Source organism: Eriocheir sinensis, unplaced genomic scaffold, assembly GCF_024679095.1.
Source record: "Eriocheir sinensis breed Jianghai 21 unplaced genomic scaffold, ASM2467909v1 Scaffold734, whole genome shotgun sequence".
Classification (NCBI taxonomy): Eukaryota; Metazoa; Arthropoda; class Malacostraca; order Decapoda; family Varunidae; genus Eriocheir; species Eriocheir sinensis.
The window spans coordinates 97,838-114,891 of record NW_026112092.1 but is presented as its reverse complement, the minus strand read 5'-3'; the positions used below and the strand labels follow the sequence as shown (position 1 = coordinate 114,891).

Below are 17,054 nucleotides of genomic sequence, written 5' to 3'. Positions count from 1 at the left end.
TAATAAAGTCACATGGCAAAACTCAATTATATTCAAATTGATCCTTTATGATACAATTAAATCATCATCATCATCATCAGCTGTTTAATGTCAGGTTTTCTATAATTTCTTATGAGGTTAGAAGGTAGTGGCAGTGGTGGTGGTGGTGGTGGTGGCAGTGGTGGTGCAGGCAGTGGCCGTGACAGTGGTGGCTATGGTGGTGGTGATGCACTCCATAAGAGCTGGAAAGTTACTAAAATTTGATGGGAAAACTGTTCTGACCGTGGTAAGGTGAGAATAATGAGGTTAGGTGAATTCTGCCTTCCCCAGCCATCCCATGGTCTTGTTAATCCCATAATTACAGGTGATGTGTTGGTGTTAATGAAGTCAGGTCATGCATTGAGATCAGGTGCAAGGCAGGTGAGTAAAACTACCCACCTGCTGCTGACGTGGGATATGACTGGATAAATTTGAAATATAATTTTATAGATATTTTGGTGTAGTGGTTTGTTCAGCTTAATCACCTACACACAAAAAGAAAACTAAAGGTTTAGGTGACCAAAAAACAAGCCCAGAACATTTCAGTCCAAGCCTTTCCAAGAAGGTTTAATCAAATATCCATGACCCCTCCCATCCATCAGCCACTTCTTGCCCCTGACCTAATGGCTGACAGGGACTTCAAGCTGAGCGGACCAAGGACCCTCTGCCCCTTAAAGAGAGTGGGCACTTGGAAAAATTCAGTTTTTGGGTCACACTGGTGGCACTGAGAAAAAGATACCAATGTACCCAAATTCCTTACATAACCAGGTGCTCCTGGGGTGAGGTTGTCGCGTCTGATCTCGGGCCTGCTGGTTCTCTGAGGTGGTGTGGGAGAGGTCTGGGTGGTTGTTTCCTGGGGCCTGACCGCCACTTGGGTAGTTTGGCAGTATTTTGCCTTCTAGCACGTCAAGGTCTGGGTGCAGGCATCATGGGGCCATATGCTCAAAAGCCAAAGGTTCCCTCACACCAGCTAGCGACCCCCAGACTGCTGAGGAGTGATGCTCAAACACGAACATTCACAACAATTGCTTTGGAAGGCTTGCCTATGTATAGGATTTTAAGGATGGTTGGCACCAGCCTTCAGCTACTTCATTTAGCCAAAGGGAGGCTTATGAGATGTATAAAGCATTCTTGCTATTGCTAACCTTAATAATGTGGAGGCTGTCAGACTCCTTTATGTTTTAATATGTTAATGATTAGTATGAAGATTAATAGACAACACTATATAATTTGGTTTTATTTATACCAAATAGATCAATACATCTTGAAATTTCATATACAGAATATAGTATCATACACTGGAGCAATTAGTAAAATATTTGCAGCACTTATTAGCTGATGAAATTATGAATCTCCAGCAGGAGTAATGACTGAGCAACACTATATAGTACAACTGACATTATAGGAGCTGGAGGATACTGTACCCTGCATTCAAGCCATGGATGTACTTGCAAATCCTTATAAAACTGAATTGGAATGTTGAGTATTAAAAGTATTCAAATATCTATACACAATTACAGATTACAAATTGAGCTCCACTGAAGGCACCTTGATGGCTGACAACTTCCATCTCCCACTGAATAGCAAGAGATCACCTCCAATAATAATGACATCAGTGAGTCCGCCCACACCAGTGCTGCATGGTTTGTCTGAGGACCAGTATTGAAAAAGAACTGTGTGACTCCCACATCTCCTAGTTATTTATTTGTGAAGAAGTGGTAGCATGTGTGAGGTTTACCAAGACAACAGTGGTGGGGGTGACCTTTACACAGACACAGATAAGCCCTGATTTTGATGCACTAGGACCTTAACCCGGTAGCAGCGACAGGCAAATTTGTGGCTTTACCGTGTAGCAGCGACGAGCCAAATTTGTGCCATGATATAAACCCCCCAAAAATAGATGATACATAATCTGATCACAAATGCTTTGATATATATTATGAAATGGTTTGTGTGATGGATGATTTTTCTCATTTTTCTCAGTTGGAGGGACCATTAAGAAACATGATCCCCGCTGCTACCGGGTTAAAATAGAGTACACCTTAACTGTTTCCACCTCTGTAGCCCTCCTCAATAACTACATTACAAGGAAACAGTGTGGAATAAAATTAATTAACCGGGATAAACCATTCAAGTTGAGCATCACAGAAATATACCACTTACCAGTAAAAGATATATTCACATACCATAAACACACATATAGGTCTCCCTTGATTTCTAATGTATTGGACACTCATTCCCACACCATCATTCAAACCTGCCAGGCGAGTGTCAGTGGTGTATTTCATCATTAAATTACCTGTATGATCAATATGTATAGTCGTTGATATCTTCTAAGTGTCCCGAAAATGAGTATATCCAATAGAGGGAACTGTGGGGTGGGAAACACATTCACCCCCGCCATTCATAGCCAAGAGTTGAAGAGTCAGTACTTCACTAACGGTACCTGCTTAACGGTGCCAGTGTTGGGCTACAAACATATCAGTAACTGTGCTAAGTCGTCATAAGTCATTTGCAGTTATTTTAAGTCATTATGAGTCACTGTACATCATTGTGTTACTGTGAGTTTAGGGAGACCCGAGGACACATCACCTATAACCCCATCATGCATATAGAACTTGATTTATGATATTTTGGTTTACAATAACATCTTTAGGAACACCACAATCATAAATCAAGGGAGACCTGTATTCCTGCACTATTGGCAGTCTCATATTCCTATTTAATTCTAGTGTTGGCAATGAGTACACACACACACACACACACACACACACACACACACACACACACACACACTGAGCAAATGCAGTTATGGAGACAAGACACCACAACTAGGTAAATTTACAACTAGGTAAATACACAGAAATTAATCTTAACAGGAGAGAGCAAAGTCATGTGGTCCACACCTCATCAACTCTAACTACAAAACTTACCCTATATATAATTCCCCCTATAGAACTTCTGAGAAATTGCTGGGCTCTCCAAATACAACCTCTTCTTATACAACTGTCCTCTGTAGGTGAGAAGCAGCTCGATCGCCAAACATTCCTGCAAGCAAAGAATCATAAGGTTATGTATCCGTCTCGTCATCATACATATGTCATACACGTTGTCAGCCTCATAAACAAATTGCCTGTCATTTTTCCAGGGGTGTGGAGTTGGATATATACCTGCATGCTTTAACCTATTCAATGGACAACATACACAATTCTTACCTCAAAAGCCTGGAGATGAGGAATTATGAAGTTGGCATAAAACTCGGTACCCATCTTTCCCGAGGCCTGGAAGTAATAGCAAACCAGTATTAATAACGTGACCAGCTGTGAAGATTACCCTGAAGTTTCCATTCCCTTACACATAGACAAAGAGAGCGAGAGTGAGAGAGAGTAGGGCAGACAAAAAGAGAGGCAATAAGATAAAAGTAAACAGAGAATGAGAGAATAAGACAGACAAAGACAGTAAGAGAGTGAGATAAAGAGAGAAACAGTAAGAGAGAGACAGTGATATAAAGTAAGACAGACAGTAAGAGAGAAAGACACACAAAAAGAGAGAGTAAGAGAAAGACTGCAAGAGTAAGACAAACAGAGACAGTCAGACAAAAGGATAAAGCATCTGTAAGTGAGTGAGTGACAGCAAGACAGAGCAAGACAAACAAAAAGAGAGATAGAGAGAAATTAAAAGCAAGCATTTACCATTTTCCTGTTGGAGAGCCTGATCTGAACATCCACTCTCTGCTGGCCCTGGTGCCCCTCGCGAGACAGGGTGACCCCAAGCTCCAAACAGTTGCTGATGACCCAAGCGACCCCATCTCTAGGTGACTCGGCCTTCCAACAAGCACTCACTTTTATGTTAGTGTCTATCAATGCAATCTGAAAATAAATATTGGGGTACGTTGATGAGTTGAAGGCAGAAGTTAACACCCACTGCCTATTGTTGAATTATTAGGTACTGTGTTTGTCCCCCTCTCCCTCTCTCCCTTCTAACACACACTCACTCTTATGTTAGTGTCTGCCAGTGCTATGTGAAAATAAATATGGGTGTATATGTTGATGACCTGAATACTGAATACCCACTGCCTATTGTAAAGTTATTAGGTACTGTGTTTCTCCTCCTTCCCCTCTCTTTTTTCTTTTCGTTATTCTCCTTATCTCAATGTCACTGCCTCTTCTGTTTTCTGTATTCGTGTCTGCTCAATGAAGGGACTTTGTTTGGGTCTGTATAATTTTTCTTATACACTATACACTTATACACACATGACACCTTAAGCTGTAATTGTCCGATGCTTCTCCTCTCTCACATCAACTATTTCCAAAGGCCAAAGAAGATCAGTCAGGTTCTCATGAGTGTGTTTTTTTTAGGTTCATGGTACAGAAGAAGGGTCACACTGCCCCCAGAGTCATTAAACGACCCCTAGAAATCCCCAAAACTCTTGTGAAAACTGTCTCAAATGTGTGTGTGTGTGTTTGGGCGTTGAAATATTGTCTATATCAAATCAAACACACACACACACACACACACACACACACACACACACACACACACACACACACACACACACATGGCTCTTTAATCCCTTGACTGCGGATTTCCTACAAGAAGACATCACCAAGCTACAGGAATGGAACAAAAAGTGGCTCCTACAATTCAATGAAGAAAAAATGTAAAGTCATGCACCTTGGGAGGGGATATCCAGCATACCAGTACCACATGGGAAACACTCCACTATCCACCACAGAGGCAGAGAAAGACCAGGAAGTATATGTTACCAGGCTACCAGTAAAAGACAAATCCGTGCCAATCGAAGCAGATGGGTTAAACATGCAAGGTGTTAACGGTAAGGCCGCCACAGTGACACTTACGGAATCTTGAATGCTCCCTCCAAGACCTCCGAGACTTTCCCACTTCATACAGACACCCTTCTCTGCAGGGAAAAGTTTGTGTAAGTGGCATTGGTTAAGATGTACTAAAAATGAGGAAAATAAAGGAGAAAAATAGTAAAAGGGAGAAGAAAAAAAAATTAATATATTACTTCACCGAGAGAAATTGTGAATGGATTTTTTTGTGCCGGATTCATCATGACCCTCCCCCCCCCAAAAAAAAGGTATTAAGAGACTGACCATGGTATGTGTGTCAGGTAAAACAACATTAATATTCTCCTTCACCAAGAGATATTGCATAAGGTTATGTTTTTTTCTTACCTGATGTATCAATTTCCTCTGGCCGAGAAGGGTCCGTTAACGACAGTGGTTTGGCCAAGTCCCCGCCGATCTTGGGCACCTGTGGTTTCTCTCCTTCAGGGATGCTGTCACTCGGTAAATAAAAGCCTGAGTGTGGAGAAACCTGCGTCTGAGGTCTTTACATCAATACGCATGTGTTTGACGATACCCTGAACTTGACCTATCAATAACATATTCTTTCACCTCCCTCACTATGCATAATTGACCCTTAGATGGCAGCAGTATTTGAAGAGTAGCTCCCCCCGAAATGAATCATCTACATATAGTCACTGCCGACCTTAGGACCATAGTATGAATATAGTTGCAGCGCATAAGAGATGTTATAACTATTGTCTACATATAGATTCTACTGCAGTCTGGGAGTGTTGTTATATTTCTGCCACACAAAACTGACTGACTGAATTTTGGACCGTCTATAAAGGGTTCCACTGCCGTCTAGGGGTTCAAGTTGAGACTCCAGCAAGAAGCACGATTCTGTTAAGAGGAATATCAAGAAAGAGTAAAGAAGGCAGAAGGCGGTGAGAGTAGAGTGTAGAGAGAGAGGTGAAGGAGATGGGAAGAGTAGAGAAAGTGGAGGGTGAGCAGGAGGAACTGAAAAGTGCTTCAAGGAGGTGGAGGAAAAAGGGAATAAATGATAAGAAGGGAAGTGGTGGGGATTTATTTTTTAGGGTAAAGGAAGCAGCTCAAGGGAAAAAAAAAGCCTGCTAATCACTGCTTCTATAATAGAGTGTATAGATGAGTGGTCAAAAGAGAGGTCAATTTCGGGTGGAGAGGTGTCTCGATACTCTCCTCGCAAAAGAAGTCAAGTCGTAGGCAGAAGGAAATACAGATGAAGGAGGGCTGTTCCAGAGTTTACCAGTGAAGAAGATGAAAGAATGAAGATGCTGGTTAACTCTTGCACAAGGGATTTGGACAGTATAGGGATGAGTTAGAGTAGAAAGTGTAGTGCAGCTGGTGGGGTGTCAAAAGAGGATGTTTAGTGTGAATGGTGCAAAAGATTAGTACTTACTTTCCAACACCTGATTTGCTAGTTCTTTGACTGGTATCTTCCAGTCATCAAGGCCTGCAGAGTACCCATTAGAAGGAAGTGTTGACCTCGTCATCCTCATAAGCTGCATAATCCTCTGATGTTCCAAATATGGTGAAGGAATTATTCAAGGCTGTCTGGTAGGCATCCTGAGATGCAAGTGGCTGGCATCTGGAATATTGATGAGCATATCATTGTTTGCACCTAGTACACTACATGCCTCATATTATGTCTGTGTTTTAGTAGCAACTCAATGGATGGTTTTAGTTTCAATAACCCGGTGAAAACATCCTTGATGTTCACAAGGCAAAGCGTTCCCATGTTATGCACAGGAAAATACCAATCACATGAGTGTTGGCCATATCATTTTTCCGCATTCTCAGCAACAGTAAGTCGTAACACAAGTTAAGTTGAGACATGCGAGCCAGTGCAGAGCAAGGTATTCTGCTCTCTGTGACGGTCTGATTTGAACTGACTGTCTGCACCTTTTATTAATGAGAAATCTACTATCTCCAAAGAGGCATTCTTGAAGCAATACAATAACAATTCAACCTCTCAGATCATACAGAAAAGCAACATAGCTGACACTCATGCAAAAGTTATTTTTCACTGCATTAGACTGTGTAACACACAGAGTATTAAGATGCCTCATTCTTGCATGACTGCTGTTACTGCAGTACCCATGAAGACATCAAATGCTTTCTTACCCATCGTACTTTGGTGTCATGGGGCGGCAAGTGTCATAAATTGAAAATATGAGGGCCGGTTCACTCTCTTGGAGAATGTTGAAGATCCACACATAAGAAATGCACTCATCAATGGGTACCGTGACAATGTTTTCTGTGTAAGCGTTTTGAGTTTTTGATATAAGTTTTTCACTAGCATCCAAGGGTATGATGTAGTCTTTCCCATCATTATGGAGGCCATGTCCAGCATAACAGAATGAAACTGAAAAATAAAACAATATCTTTTTACATAGGTAAACAATTTTGTGATGCCAGTCAGCCATCATGCTAGCAAACAGACAAGAGTAAATAGAAATATGAACAAATAACTAAGTAAAACAAAAATGGTGCAATGATCAACTATGCTTCATTTCTTACCATAGTCTCCTTTCTGCAAGAATGTTGAGAAGAGTCTGACAGCATTTTGGATTTCCGTCCTCTTGAGGTCGGTCAGCATCAAGACCCGAAATCCCAACTCTACAAAGTTTTTCCATATAATCTTTAGGTCACATTTTGCAGCCGGTAGATTTACTCTTTTCGGGTAATTAGAGTTTCCTATCAACAATGCCCACTTGTTTCTTGCTGAAAAGAAAATGTCAAGGTACTACAGTATATATATATTTATGATTAGAATAAGATCCTAGCAAATAATGCTGAATGACTTAGATGTAAATTCATATATTAGTATTTTGTTCACTTAATCTATTTTTTAACAAACTGCGTCTTACCAAAGTAAGATTCTTTTACATCTCTTTTTTTCACTTTCACATGTACATCATCGGCCAGAGTTCGGCCGCCTGAAGACGAAACTTCAAATCTGAACACCAGGGGCTTCCAGTTTTCCTTATCCAGTTGTTCCTTGGTCAGAAGGTACTTGAGATCAAACTTGTGGCGATCCCTTGACACACACATGGTGATATCATGGATGTGACTGTTCTCTGCAAAGACGTTTGTAGGGATATGTAAATAAAATGTCAACATGGTTCAAAAAGCCACAGTACAGAGCACAGCTTTTTGTATACATTTCTTAATGAGTAAGCCTAAGATCTAAGGCTCAAAGCACTCACAACTTGTTTCAATTTAATCTAAGGGAGTAGTATGTGTTGAGGAAATATCAAAACTGCTGTCATATATTTACTAAGATATGAAGCACTGTTAACTGAAAGAGAAGGTTCAGTACATTGTTGTTCAGGGTATTGTCTGGACTTGTAATGATGGGATAGACAAACATCGAATAAACTAAGGCCTGTGTATTACCTGGGGAGTAACGAGAATACGAACGTGAACATGCGGACATGATACAAGACAGACACTGGGAGGCAACGAGGGACGAAGTGCTGACACTACAAAAATAACATTGCCTACTAAAGGATCAACATTACCGATTGCCCCAAACTAGCATTACCCACATACATAGCACATAAAAAATACCTACTAGCGAGCATATCCTTGTTAAGAAAGCAGGCAAACTCCACCGGCTTGCTGCAGAGAACCTCACAGGACAGGCATATCTTGTCCCCCACATAGTAGTACCCTTGGTTCATTCTGGGCTGCTTGATGATTTCTGGCTTTTCTGAGCACATGGAAACCTCCTTAACCTGTTGAGAGAAGATAAACAGTGATGAACAGAAGTTATTACAAGTTAGTTTTGAATTTCTTGACATATGACAGATTCAGCCTATTAGATAAGAAGTGATGAATGCAAGTTTGGGATTCTGACACACAAGCTTTTTTTCTTTACAGCAAGGGAGGCAGCTTGACCCCTTGACTGTGGATTTCCTACAAGAAGACATCACCAAGCTACAGGAATGGAACAAAGAAGTGGCTGCTACAATTCAGTGAAGAAAAATGTTAAGTCATGAACCTTGGGAGGGGGAATCCAGCATACCAATACCACATGGGAAACACTCCACTATCCACCACAGAGGCAAAGAAAGACCTGGGAATATATGTTACCAGGCTACCAGTGAAGGCCAAATTCATGCTAATCGCAGCAGACAGGTTAAGGGCAAAAAATAAAAACAACAACAAAACATTTACCTTGACAAGAGCTCTCCTTGTCGTACATCTTCCTGCTCTATTTGCAACCTTACAGAGGTATTCACCGGAGCTGTGGATATCTGCTTTTCCTCTCTGCATGAAGAACAGAATGACGTTAATCAGTCTTACCGTATGTGAGAATAATTAACAAGATTAGTTGTAGATTCAGAAAGAAAAAACTCACTGAGGATGGAGCTGCCAGGGAGGAGAAGATGAGGGAGGCCAAGGAGGAGATCCATAGATGCCAAAGAGGTGGACATGCAGAGGGAGTGTCAGAGGGAGAGGCAGAAGACAGAGAGAGGTAGAGAGAGAGTTGAGCAGCTGTGGCTACTCATAACAGGGACATACCGAAGGAAGAATAAGAGAAAAAGAGAGAAAAACGTGCCTGAGAATACAAAACATGACACAACAGCTAAAAATAATGAACGTTAGGATACAAATCAAGTGACTTAGCATATAAATAAGGTGCTTTAGGATACAAATCAACACAGGGGTAAAAATCAAGTACAAAATAGACCACAAATAAAGTGCCTTAGGATACCAAATAAGGTAGAAAAGAGGAAACTAATAAGATGCTTTAGGATGCCAAACTAGAGGCAGGGCTGTGACACGAGACCTGTTACAACCGAAATACAACTTACACTGTGACACGAGACCTGCTACAATCGAAAATCTACTTACACGGAGCTGTGGGATTTCAGTTCTTGATATAAACATGTTGTTCTTAAACCACAGGAAGCACCGGGGCTCAGGGTATCCAGTCACTTCGAAGGACAAGGTGAGCTGCAGAAAATGTAAACAAAACGATGATGAAGATTGTTATGCATAGAAGTTTACAGGTCATATGTGTTCCTGTGGCATCAGTAAGGTTAATAACATCGACATAGCAGCATCCTCGCTCCTGTTGTACAAAGCATTAGGTAAATATTCTCAGACACTTCCGCTCATATCAACTATTCCCAAAGCCAGAAAGGAGATTTGTTGGGTTCTAATGAGTGATATTTTAGATTCATGTTACAGAGGAAGAGTCAGACTACCACCTGGGTTATAAAACTACCCCTGAAAATGTCATATTAGTATCTCTTAACTATAATATGGCTGATTTGTCTTTACTGACCTATTTTTCATGGCATGGTTGGTTGGTTTTGTTGATTTTTATATATCACTTTCGACAACTGAGTTTGTAATATGTCAACTGGATTCTGTGAAAATCTAACACTTCTATTTAACTCCAACCCGAAAATGGAATTACAAAGCCACGCTAGTCACGCAACTATTGATAACTACTAATATAACATTTGAAAAACCCCATGAGTTTACTGATCAGTTACAAGAGCGCACACACATCCACACACCCACACCCACACACACAAAGCAACGTCACTATACACTTACATCGTCATTGGCTTTTATTTCCACATCTTCAAGGTCTTTCAAAATTCTGGAGGGAGAGTCGTCTGGAGTGAAGATATACTTGGGTGAGGTCAGCTCTGATACAGCCCCGTTGAGTCTCTGCTTAACCTTACAAGTGTACTCGCCCACATCTTTGAGGCTGAGTGTTGCATGAAAACAAACACAAAAATCATAAACATAGGCCATCAGAGTTAGAGCCTTACACAATTTATTAGTTCAAAGCTTTATAGATATATTTATTCATTTATTTATTTTTACAGTTAAGGAAGTAGCTCAAGGACAAAAAGATAACGGAGAAAAAAAGTCCGCTAATCACTGCCCCCATAAAATGAGTGTATAGATGAGTGGCCAAATGAGAGGTCAATTTCGGGAGGAGAGGTGTCTTTTTCTTCTAGTACGGCAAGCTCAAGTATAAAAAATAGAAAGAAAAAAAGGAAAACAAAGGAAAATAAGCCCACTACACACTACTTGTAAAGAAGTAAATAAAATTGGGTTGAACAGTAAAATGAACTCTACAAATGATGAGCACTGGAGTGAATTTGTGAACGGTGAATTGACGTCAAGACTTTCATTAGATTCACAGCTCAGTATATATTAATTTATTATTGCAAGTCCAACTTTTAACTGAATACGATTCCCTACTTTCACATTTCAGAAGTTTGGAATGGGCTACCAGCTGTCAATCTTCCTTTTCGAACTGGTCGATAAATGAGACCTGGGGAAGGTGAAGTTTGGTGTTTCGGATGTCAAACTGGCCACGTATACCGGGGTAATGGGTTAGGTTAGGTTAGGTTATTTTCCACCACAGGCTCAAGGGATAATGCACCAGAGATGAGCTCCAGGCCCATGTGCAATTATAGCATATGCTCCCATTATAGACAGATAGAATGGGATACTTACCTAAAATTTTCCAGCGACAGTTCAGGTGAGGTCTTCCCCATCAAAGGTTTCCCATTAAAATACCACTGGATGTCAGGGTAAGGAGACCCACACACTTCCACAAAAAATTCAACCTTGGGGGAGCCTAGTTTGACTCTGTAGCAGGCATCTCTTTCGGGAATCACGATTTTAGCTGGCTCTGTGGATATACAAGGCAGTTATTATCATATTCACCTGGTGGTGTTAGTATGGCATGTGGAGATTATCTGTTTTAAGCTGAGAATTAATGTTTCTGTCTTCCATAGGCTTCACTTTGTTCCATGTTCATATCGTCACCTTCCTAAACAACCTGCCAGTCATTTTTCTTACTTTTCAGGAAATCAAAAATACTCATTTTCACATTCGGCTAATGACATAGGCAGAAATGTAAAGGCAAGTTTTTGAACACTTAGACCTTGAATGGTAGAGGCAACTACTTATTGATTTAGCCAAAAACCTGGAAATCGATGAAAAGCAACTCAGGCAGTTTGCTTACGAGGATGCTGATATGTAGATTTAGTATACTCAGCAACATTAACGGAGGTCAATATGAAATATACATCATATCGTATAATAGTTTAAAAAATATGATGCTTCCATATAACAGAACATACCACTTGTGTTTATAAGCTTCAAAATGTCATACAGTTGACATCCTTCCAGCATGGCCTGGAAATCCCTCACTCTCAAAAGGTTTCTCATTAGCATATCAATAAGTTGTCTCCCAGGCGATGATGTCTTTTTCATTTGGGACAAAGATGCATCACTGAAAAAGAAAGATTTTTTGTTTATTTATTAATTTTAACTTATTTATTTATTTATATTCCAAGTGAAGGATATTCTATGAGGGTAGCAAATGAGGTTATTGATGAGGTTTTCACAGCAGAAGGATATTCAACCTAAACTGTTCTGCTTCTATAAGGGGTGCTCTAAATATTCTTCCTCCACCTCATAATCATCATCTGTTTAACCCATCCACTGTGACCGGCATGGATTTGGCTTTCAATCTGTTTCACTTTGGCTGTCATTCTGTTGTGTCAGTCATGTCGGTGAATTCCTTCAAACGGCAGCTGGACAAGCATCTTGGTCTGATCCTATATGAGTTTGATTAATTTGTTCTAATGGTTTGGTTGTTCTTTTGGGTGTGTTTATGGATTGTTGTGGTTGACTGTGTCTTGAAAATAGTAGTTGTCCTTGCCATCTCGCGATGTCATATTAGCCAACCATCTGACCATCTTCATGAAAACCGTCGCGCTACAGTTTTGATTGGAGACATCGCACTGTTTTTAGATGGGGCGTGTCCCTATCCGGGTAAGAAATCACTGGTAGCCTGATAACATATACTCCCAGGTCTTTCTTTGCCTCTGTGGTGGATAGTGGAGTGTTGTCCATGTGGTATTGGTATGCTGGATATCCCCTCCCAAGGTGCATGACTTTACATTTTTCTTCATTGAATTGTAACAGTAATTTTTTGTTCCATTCCTGTAGCTTGGTGAGGTCTTCTTGTAGGAAATCCACAATCAAGGGGTTACTGTCAGATTTTCCCATAGGTAATTTCTTACAAGGTTAAATGGTCAATGATACACTTCCAAATAATTCTATCCATTGCCTCAATCTCCAGTGACCAATGATGCTGAAACTATTCAAAACACTGCCTCCATATAGTCCTATGCCTGCCTATATAGTGAGCGGCAACCTGCCACTTCCATCCAACAGTAATATTCTACATATACTTTTAAATATCAGAAAAAATATTAATACTTTACATCAAAAGTTATATGTTACCTTATTGCTTTTTTGCCTCTTCCATCCTTGAGATTTTTTGCCATGGTCAACCAGGCATCATTTTGATTCAGCCCATGTATGATGCCTTCCATCACACTGGCCGGCATGTTCTGCAAGTCATCATCTGCCTCTACTGTATCTGGCTCCATTTTGGTGCTCTTCACCTGAAATAATGAACAATAAATAATATGGAAAATAAGCATCTTGAGCACAGGGGAAATTAAAGACACTTCTAACACTGGCGCAAACAATTCTTTTCACAGGACTTGTTTAACAGACCTGAGTCTATCCCATCCTATCACTGCAAAATTGTAATTCATCACTGCTAAGGATAGGAGCCTACAGCCACTAAAATACCTAGTAAACAATCACCAAATTTGTTATAGCCTCTAATGCTCCCGTAGCTATTTTTCAAAAATAACTTAACTTTGTCTGCATGTTACTCCCCCAACAATTACTTTAACTTAGCAGTGATGGACTTAGAAATGTATGAAGCCAGACTGTTTGTTGCACCACTTGAGGAACCTTACGTGTATGTTGTCTTACTGTACTGGACTGATGATATGGGTTTTATCTTTCACCTTTACAGGGTCAAGATTAACTTAGTGTGTATATTACTTCCCCAACGGCTACTTTACCTTGGCAGTGATGGATTTAGAGTCGTATGAAGACACAGGGTTTTGATTATAACTTTAAGAAACTTATATACGTGGCCTTACTGTATAAAGAACGGTGTGTGTGGGCTTTATCTTTCACTACTACTTACAGATACTTAGATACTTACAGTACAGATTACCTTACGTATATGTGGTTTTCCTGTATTTTACTGATATGGGCTTTATCTTTCACTATTACAGGGTCATTATTAACTTAGTGTGTATATTAATCCTCCAACAGCTACTTTACCTTGGCAGTGATGGATTTAGAGGAGTATGATGGATGACAGGCTCGGTTTCATTACCTTGCAAGACACTCCCATGTTTTTGTTTATTTTTTCCTGTTTGTTATGAAATTGTTCTTCTTCTTCTTCTTCTTTTGACCTGTATCTCTCCTTCTTCTTCTTCTTCTTTTGACCTGTATCTCTCCTTCATTTGACCTGTATCGCTTCTTAGTTCCTCTTTTCTTTTTATTCACTTATTCACACTTTCCTTTTCAGTATTGCATCACTTTAAACGCTTCATCCTGAACTTATGGGTTTTTTCTGTCTTTTTCTTTCCCTGATATATATACTTTTCTATGTGCTTTTGCTATTTTCCACTATTACACTTTTCATGCACTCAATTTTCACTGCTCAGATCTTTTTTCCCAACAGCTTTTTTTTAATTAATGCGAATAACTGAACAGCAGAGGCCCAGACAATAAGGATATATAGAAATTAACGTTGAACCTTGTTGTGCTTTCCTTCCTACCATTGTATCTTTTTAATTTCATGGTGCTACCTACACATGTATTAATAGTTGTATAATCACACTCTGTCCTGCCTGGGGGTTGGGATGGCATGTTCCTCCCTTCTCCCTTGTTGTTTACCTGCAACAGTAAACTATCAATCAATCAATCAACCCAGAACCCGTTGGAAAGGCAAAACGCGGGACTGTTTACAAATTACAAAGTTGGCGCCACTTGACAGGAGGCGCCTCTTGACACTTGACAGGAGGCTTCGTTTTGCAGTGAAGCCGGGCATTGGTGGTTCATCTGGCACTCCCCTCAGGTAAGCATCGAGACTTCCTTTGAACTTATCCACTGAGTAGTTCTTTATGTCTGATCTCCTTGGGCAGTGCGCTGAAAAATGTTTTGTCCCGTCATGTCTTCACTTCGCCTGTTTGAAAAGCCTCTCGTAGAAGTTGCTGGGCTTGTCATGGATTTTTTTGCGATCCTAGTGATAGTTTTACATTACTTCTGCACACTGAATAGTAAAAATACCCGTGAAAATCAGGTTAACCTTCTCTGTAGCCTTGGAAAATAGTCGTAATGGGAGCCTGATATTAATTCTCCGGCGCTTTTGTCGGGAGGGCTGCTTGCCGAGACCAGCGTGGGGTGTGTGGGGCAGTGTTCCCAGTGAGATACTTGAAAGCGTAACAAAAATACGTAACATCTAGCAATAAAAAGTAACATTTATTATTTTTGATCAGGCGTTTGAAAAGTGGTAACCTATATTCATCTCTACTGTTTAATAGACATTATCTGAGTCATGAAAATTATATATAATGTATTTTTGGGGGTTAATGGGTCATGTGATCTGAATTCGGTAAGATTTATATTTTTCCCAAGTCAGCCTAGATAGCTACTGGATACTTGAAAGTACAGATATATATATATATATATATATATATATATATATATATATATATATATATATATATATATATATATATATATATATATATATATATATATATATATATATATATATATATCGCTGAAAAACAGATACGAAATCCCTAGAGTAAATTTGGCGATGGTTTACTTTTACCAGAGGTAGTTTACTATCCTTACCGGCGATAGGCTACTATTTTGCAGCGAAAGGCTATTATTTTGTGGCGATAGGTTACTATTTTTGCGGCGATACGTTGCTGCTCGGCAAGTCAAGGTGGGGTTGTTAGATTTTTTTTCTAATAGATCCCGGACGAATAATAACGTGCGCTGCACTTTGTTATTCGTTCTGACAGCAGGTCTTAACAGCGATTTCTTCGATAGATTTGATCGAGCGATTTCTTTGCTGTTTTCCAGTAATGACTAGCTCGGTTTGAAAAAAAAAGAAGCATCTTACGAGTACTTTACCATGAAACTTTGTGTCTGAAATAGATCGCTTAGGTCTACTAAATAAGTCCCCCGATTTTTTTTTAATTGGAGTATCTTTATTTGTACAGCTTTATTTTCTTTAAATGTAGGCATATTAAATATTTCAGGTACGGTAGTAGTTGACGCAAACTGGTAGTTAACCCTAGAACCACATTGCCGGGTGATTTTCTCCCGACTCTCCTAGGTTACCACGTAGTTAAATATGAAGAAAGCGCGGGAACCAGCTGGCCGCCTGTGTACCCGCAGGGTTGTGTGAGACATCGTGAAGGGTGGGTGTGCGCTCCGGCTCCGCGCCTGGAATTTTCTACGGCGAGGGGAAAACCGTTATTTCGGGAGAATTTCTCCCGACGATGTGGTGAACGTTAGACATTTTACCCGGGTGAAATTCTCCCGACGATGTGTTTACCTGTAACTATTAGTGATATCTTACGTGTGTTTCTTTTCAGATATTTAGTAATTATTACAGATAAACAGAAAATATGGCTGCCCGAGGCAAAGTGCTGACTGAGGAGGAACTTGTGGAGACGATGAACAAATCTGGTTTCCTCTCAGTAAATGATAGCTCAGATAGTGAGTGTGTTGATGACCTGGAAGAATTTAGAGATATTGAAAGTGATGTGGAAGACAATTTTTTATTGTATTTCATCATTCCATGTTGAAAAAAGTCATTATCAGCTCTGGAAAATATATATATATATAAATCACAAAAAAAATATAGCCACTTTTCGCGTGCATCCCATACAGTTACCTGTGGCAGTAGTGGGCTGCAACTGACTGAGGCGAGGGGCCAACTACCTAGTAACTAGTGTACCAAAGGAGAAGTCACCAGCTGCAGTACTTTTTTTTTGGAAATTTTTTTCTAAACACTTTTTCAAATTTAGTCAAATTTTGGTTATTCCTTATTAAGGTCAATATCAATATTAAAATAAAGTACAATTTAAGTTTATAAGTTTATAATCTATAGTTTAAGAGTTCCTTTTTCACTGTAAAACTTGTAATAAACCTTAATTGAAAACTACTATTTTTTTTTATTTTTCAAAACCGGGTAAAATTCTCCCGGCGATGTGGTTCATGTTCCTCAAAAACAGCGAT

General features: G+C 39.9%; 1 protein-coding gene across 1 annotated transcript; it reads right to left on the bottom strand.

The window, feature by feature from the left end:
- Positions 1-1,240: 1,240 nt before the first annotated feature.
- LOC126994166 (mucosa-associated lymphoid tissue lymphoma translocation protein 1-like) lies at positions 1,241-14,217 on the bottom strand. The gene is given in 18 exon segments (XM_050853415.1): positions 1,241-3,066; positions 3,234-3,299; positions 3,711-3,887; positions 4,878-4,939; positions 5,217-5,342; positions 6,265-6,331; positions 6,333-6,453; positions 6,990-7,230; positions 7,386-7,589; positions 7,736-7,945; positions 8,443-8,605; positions 9,048-9,140; positions 9,729-9,830; positions 10,443-10,599; positions 11,361-11,538; positions 11,993-12,144; positions 13,164-13,327; positions 14,070-14,217. Coding segments are annotated over 17 exon segments (2,382 nt in total). The 5' UTR covers positions 13,313-13,327; positions 14,070-14,217; the 3' UTR covers positions 1,241-2,952.
- Between the last annotated feature and the right edge of the window lie 2,837 nt (positions 14,218-17,054).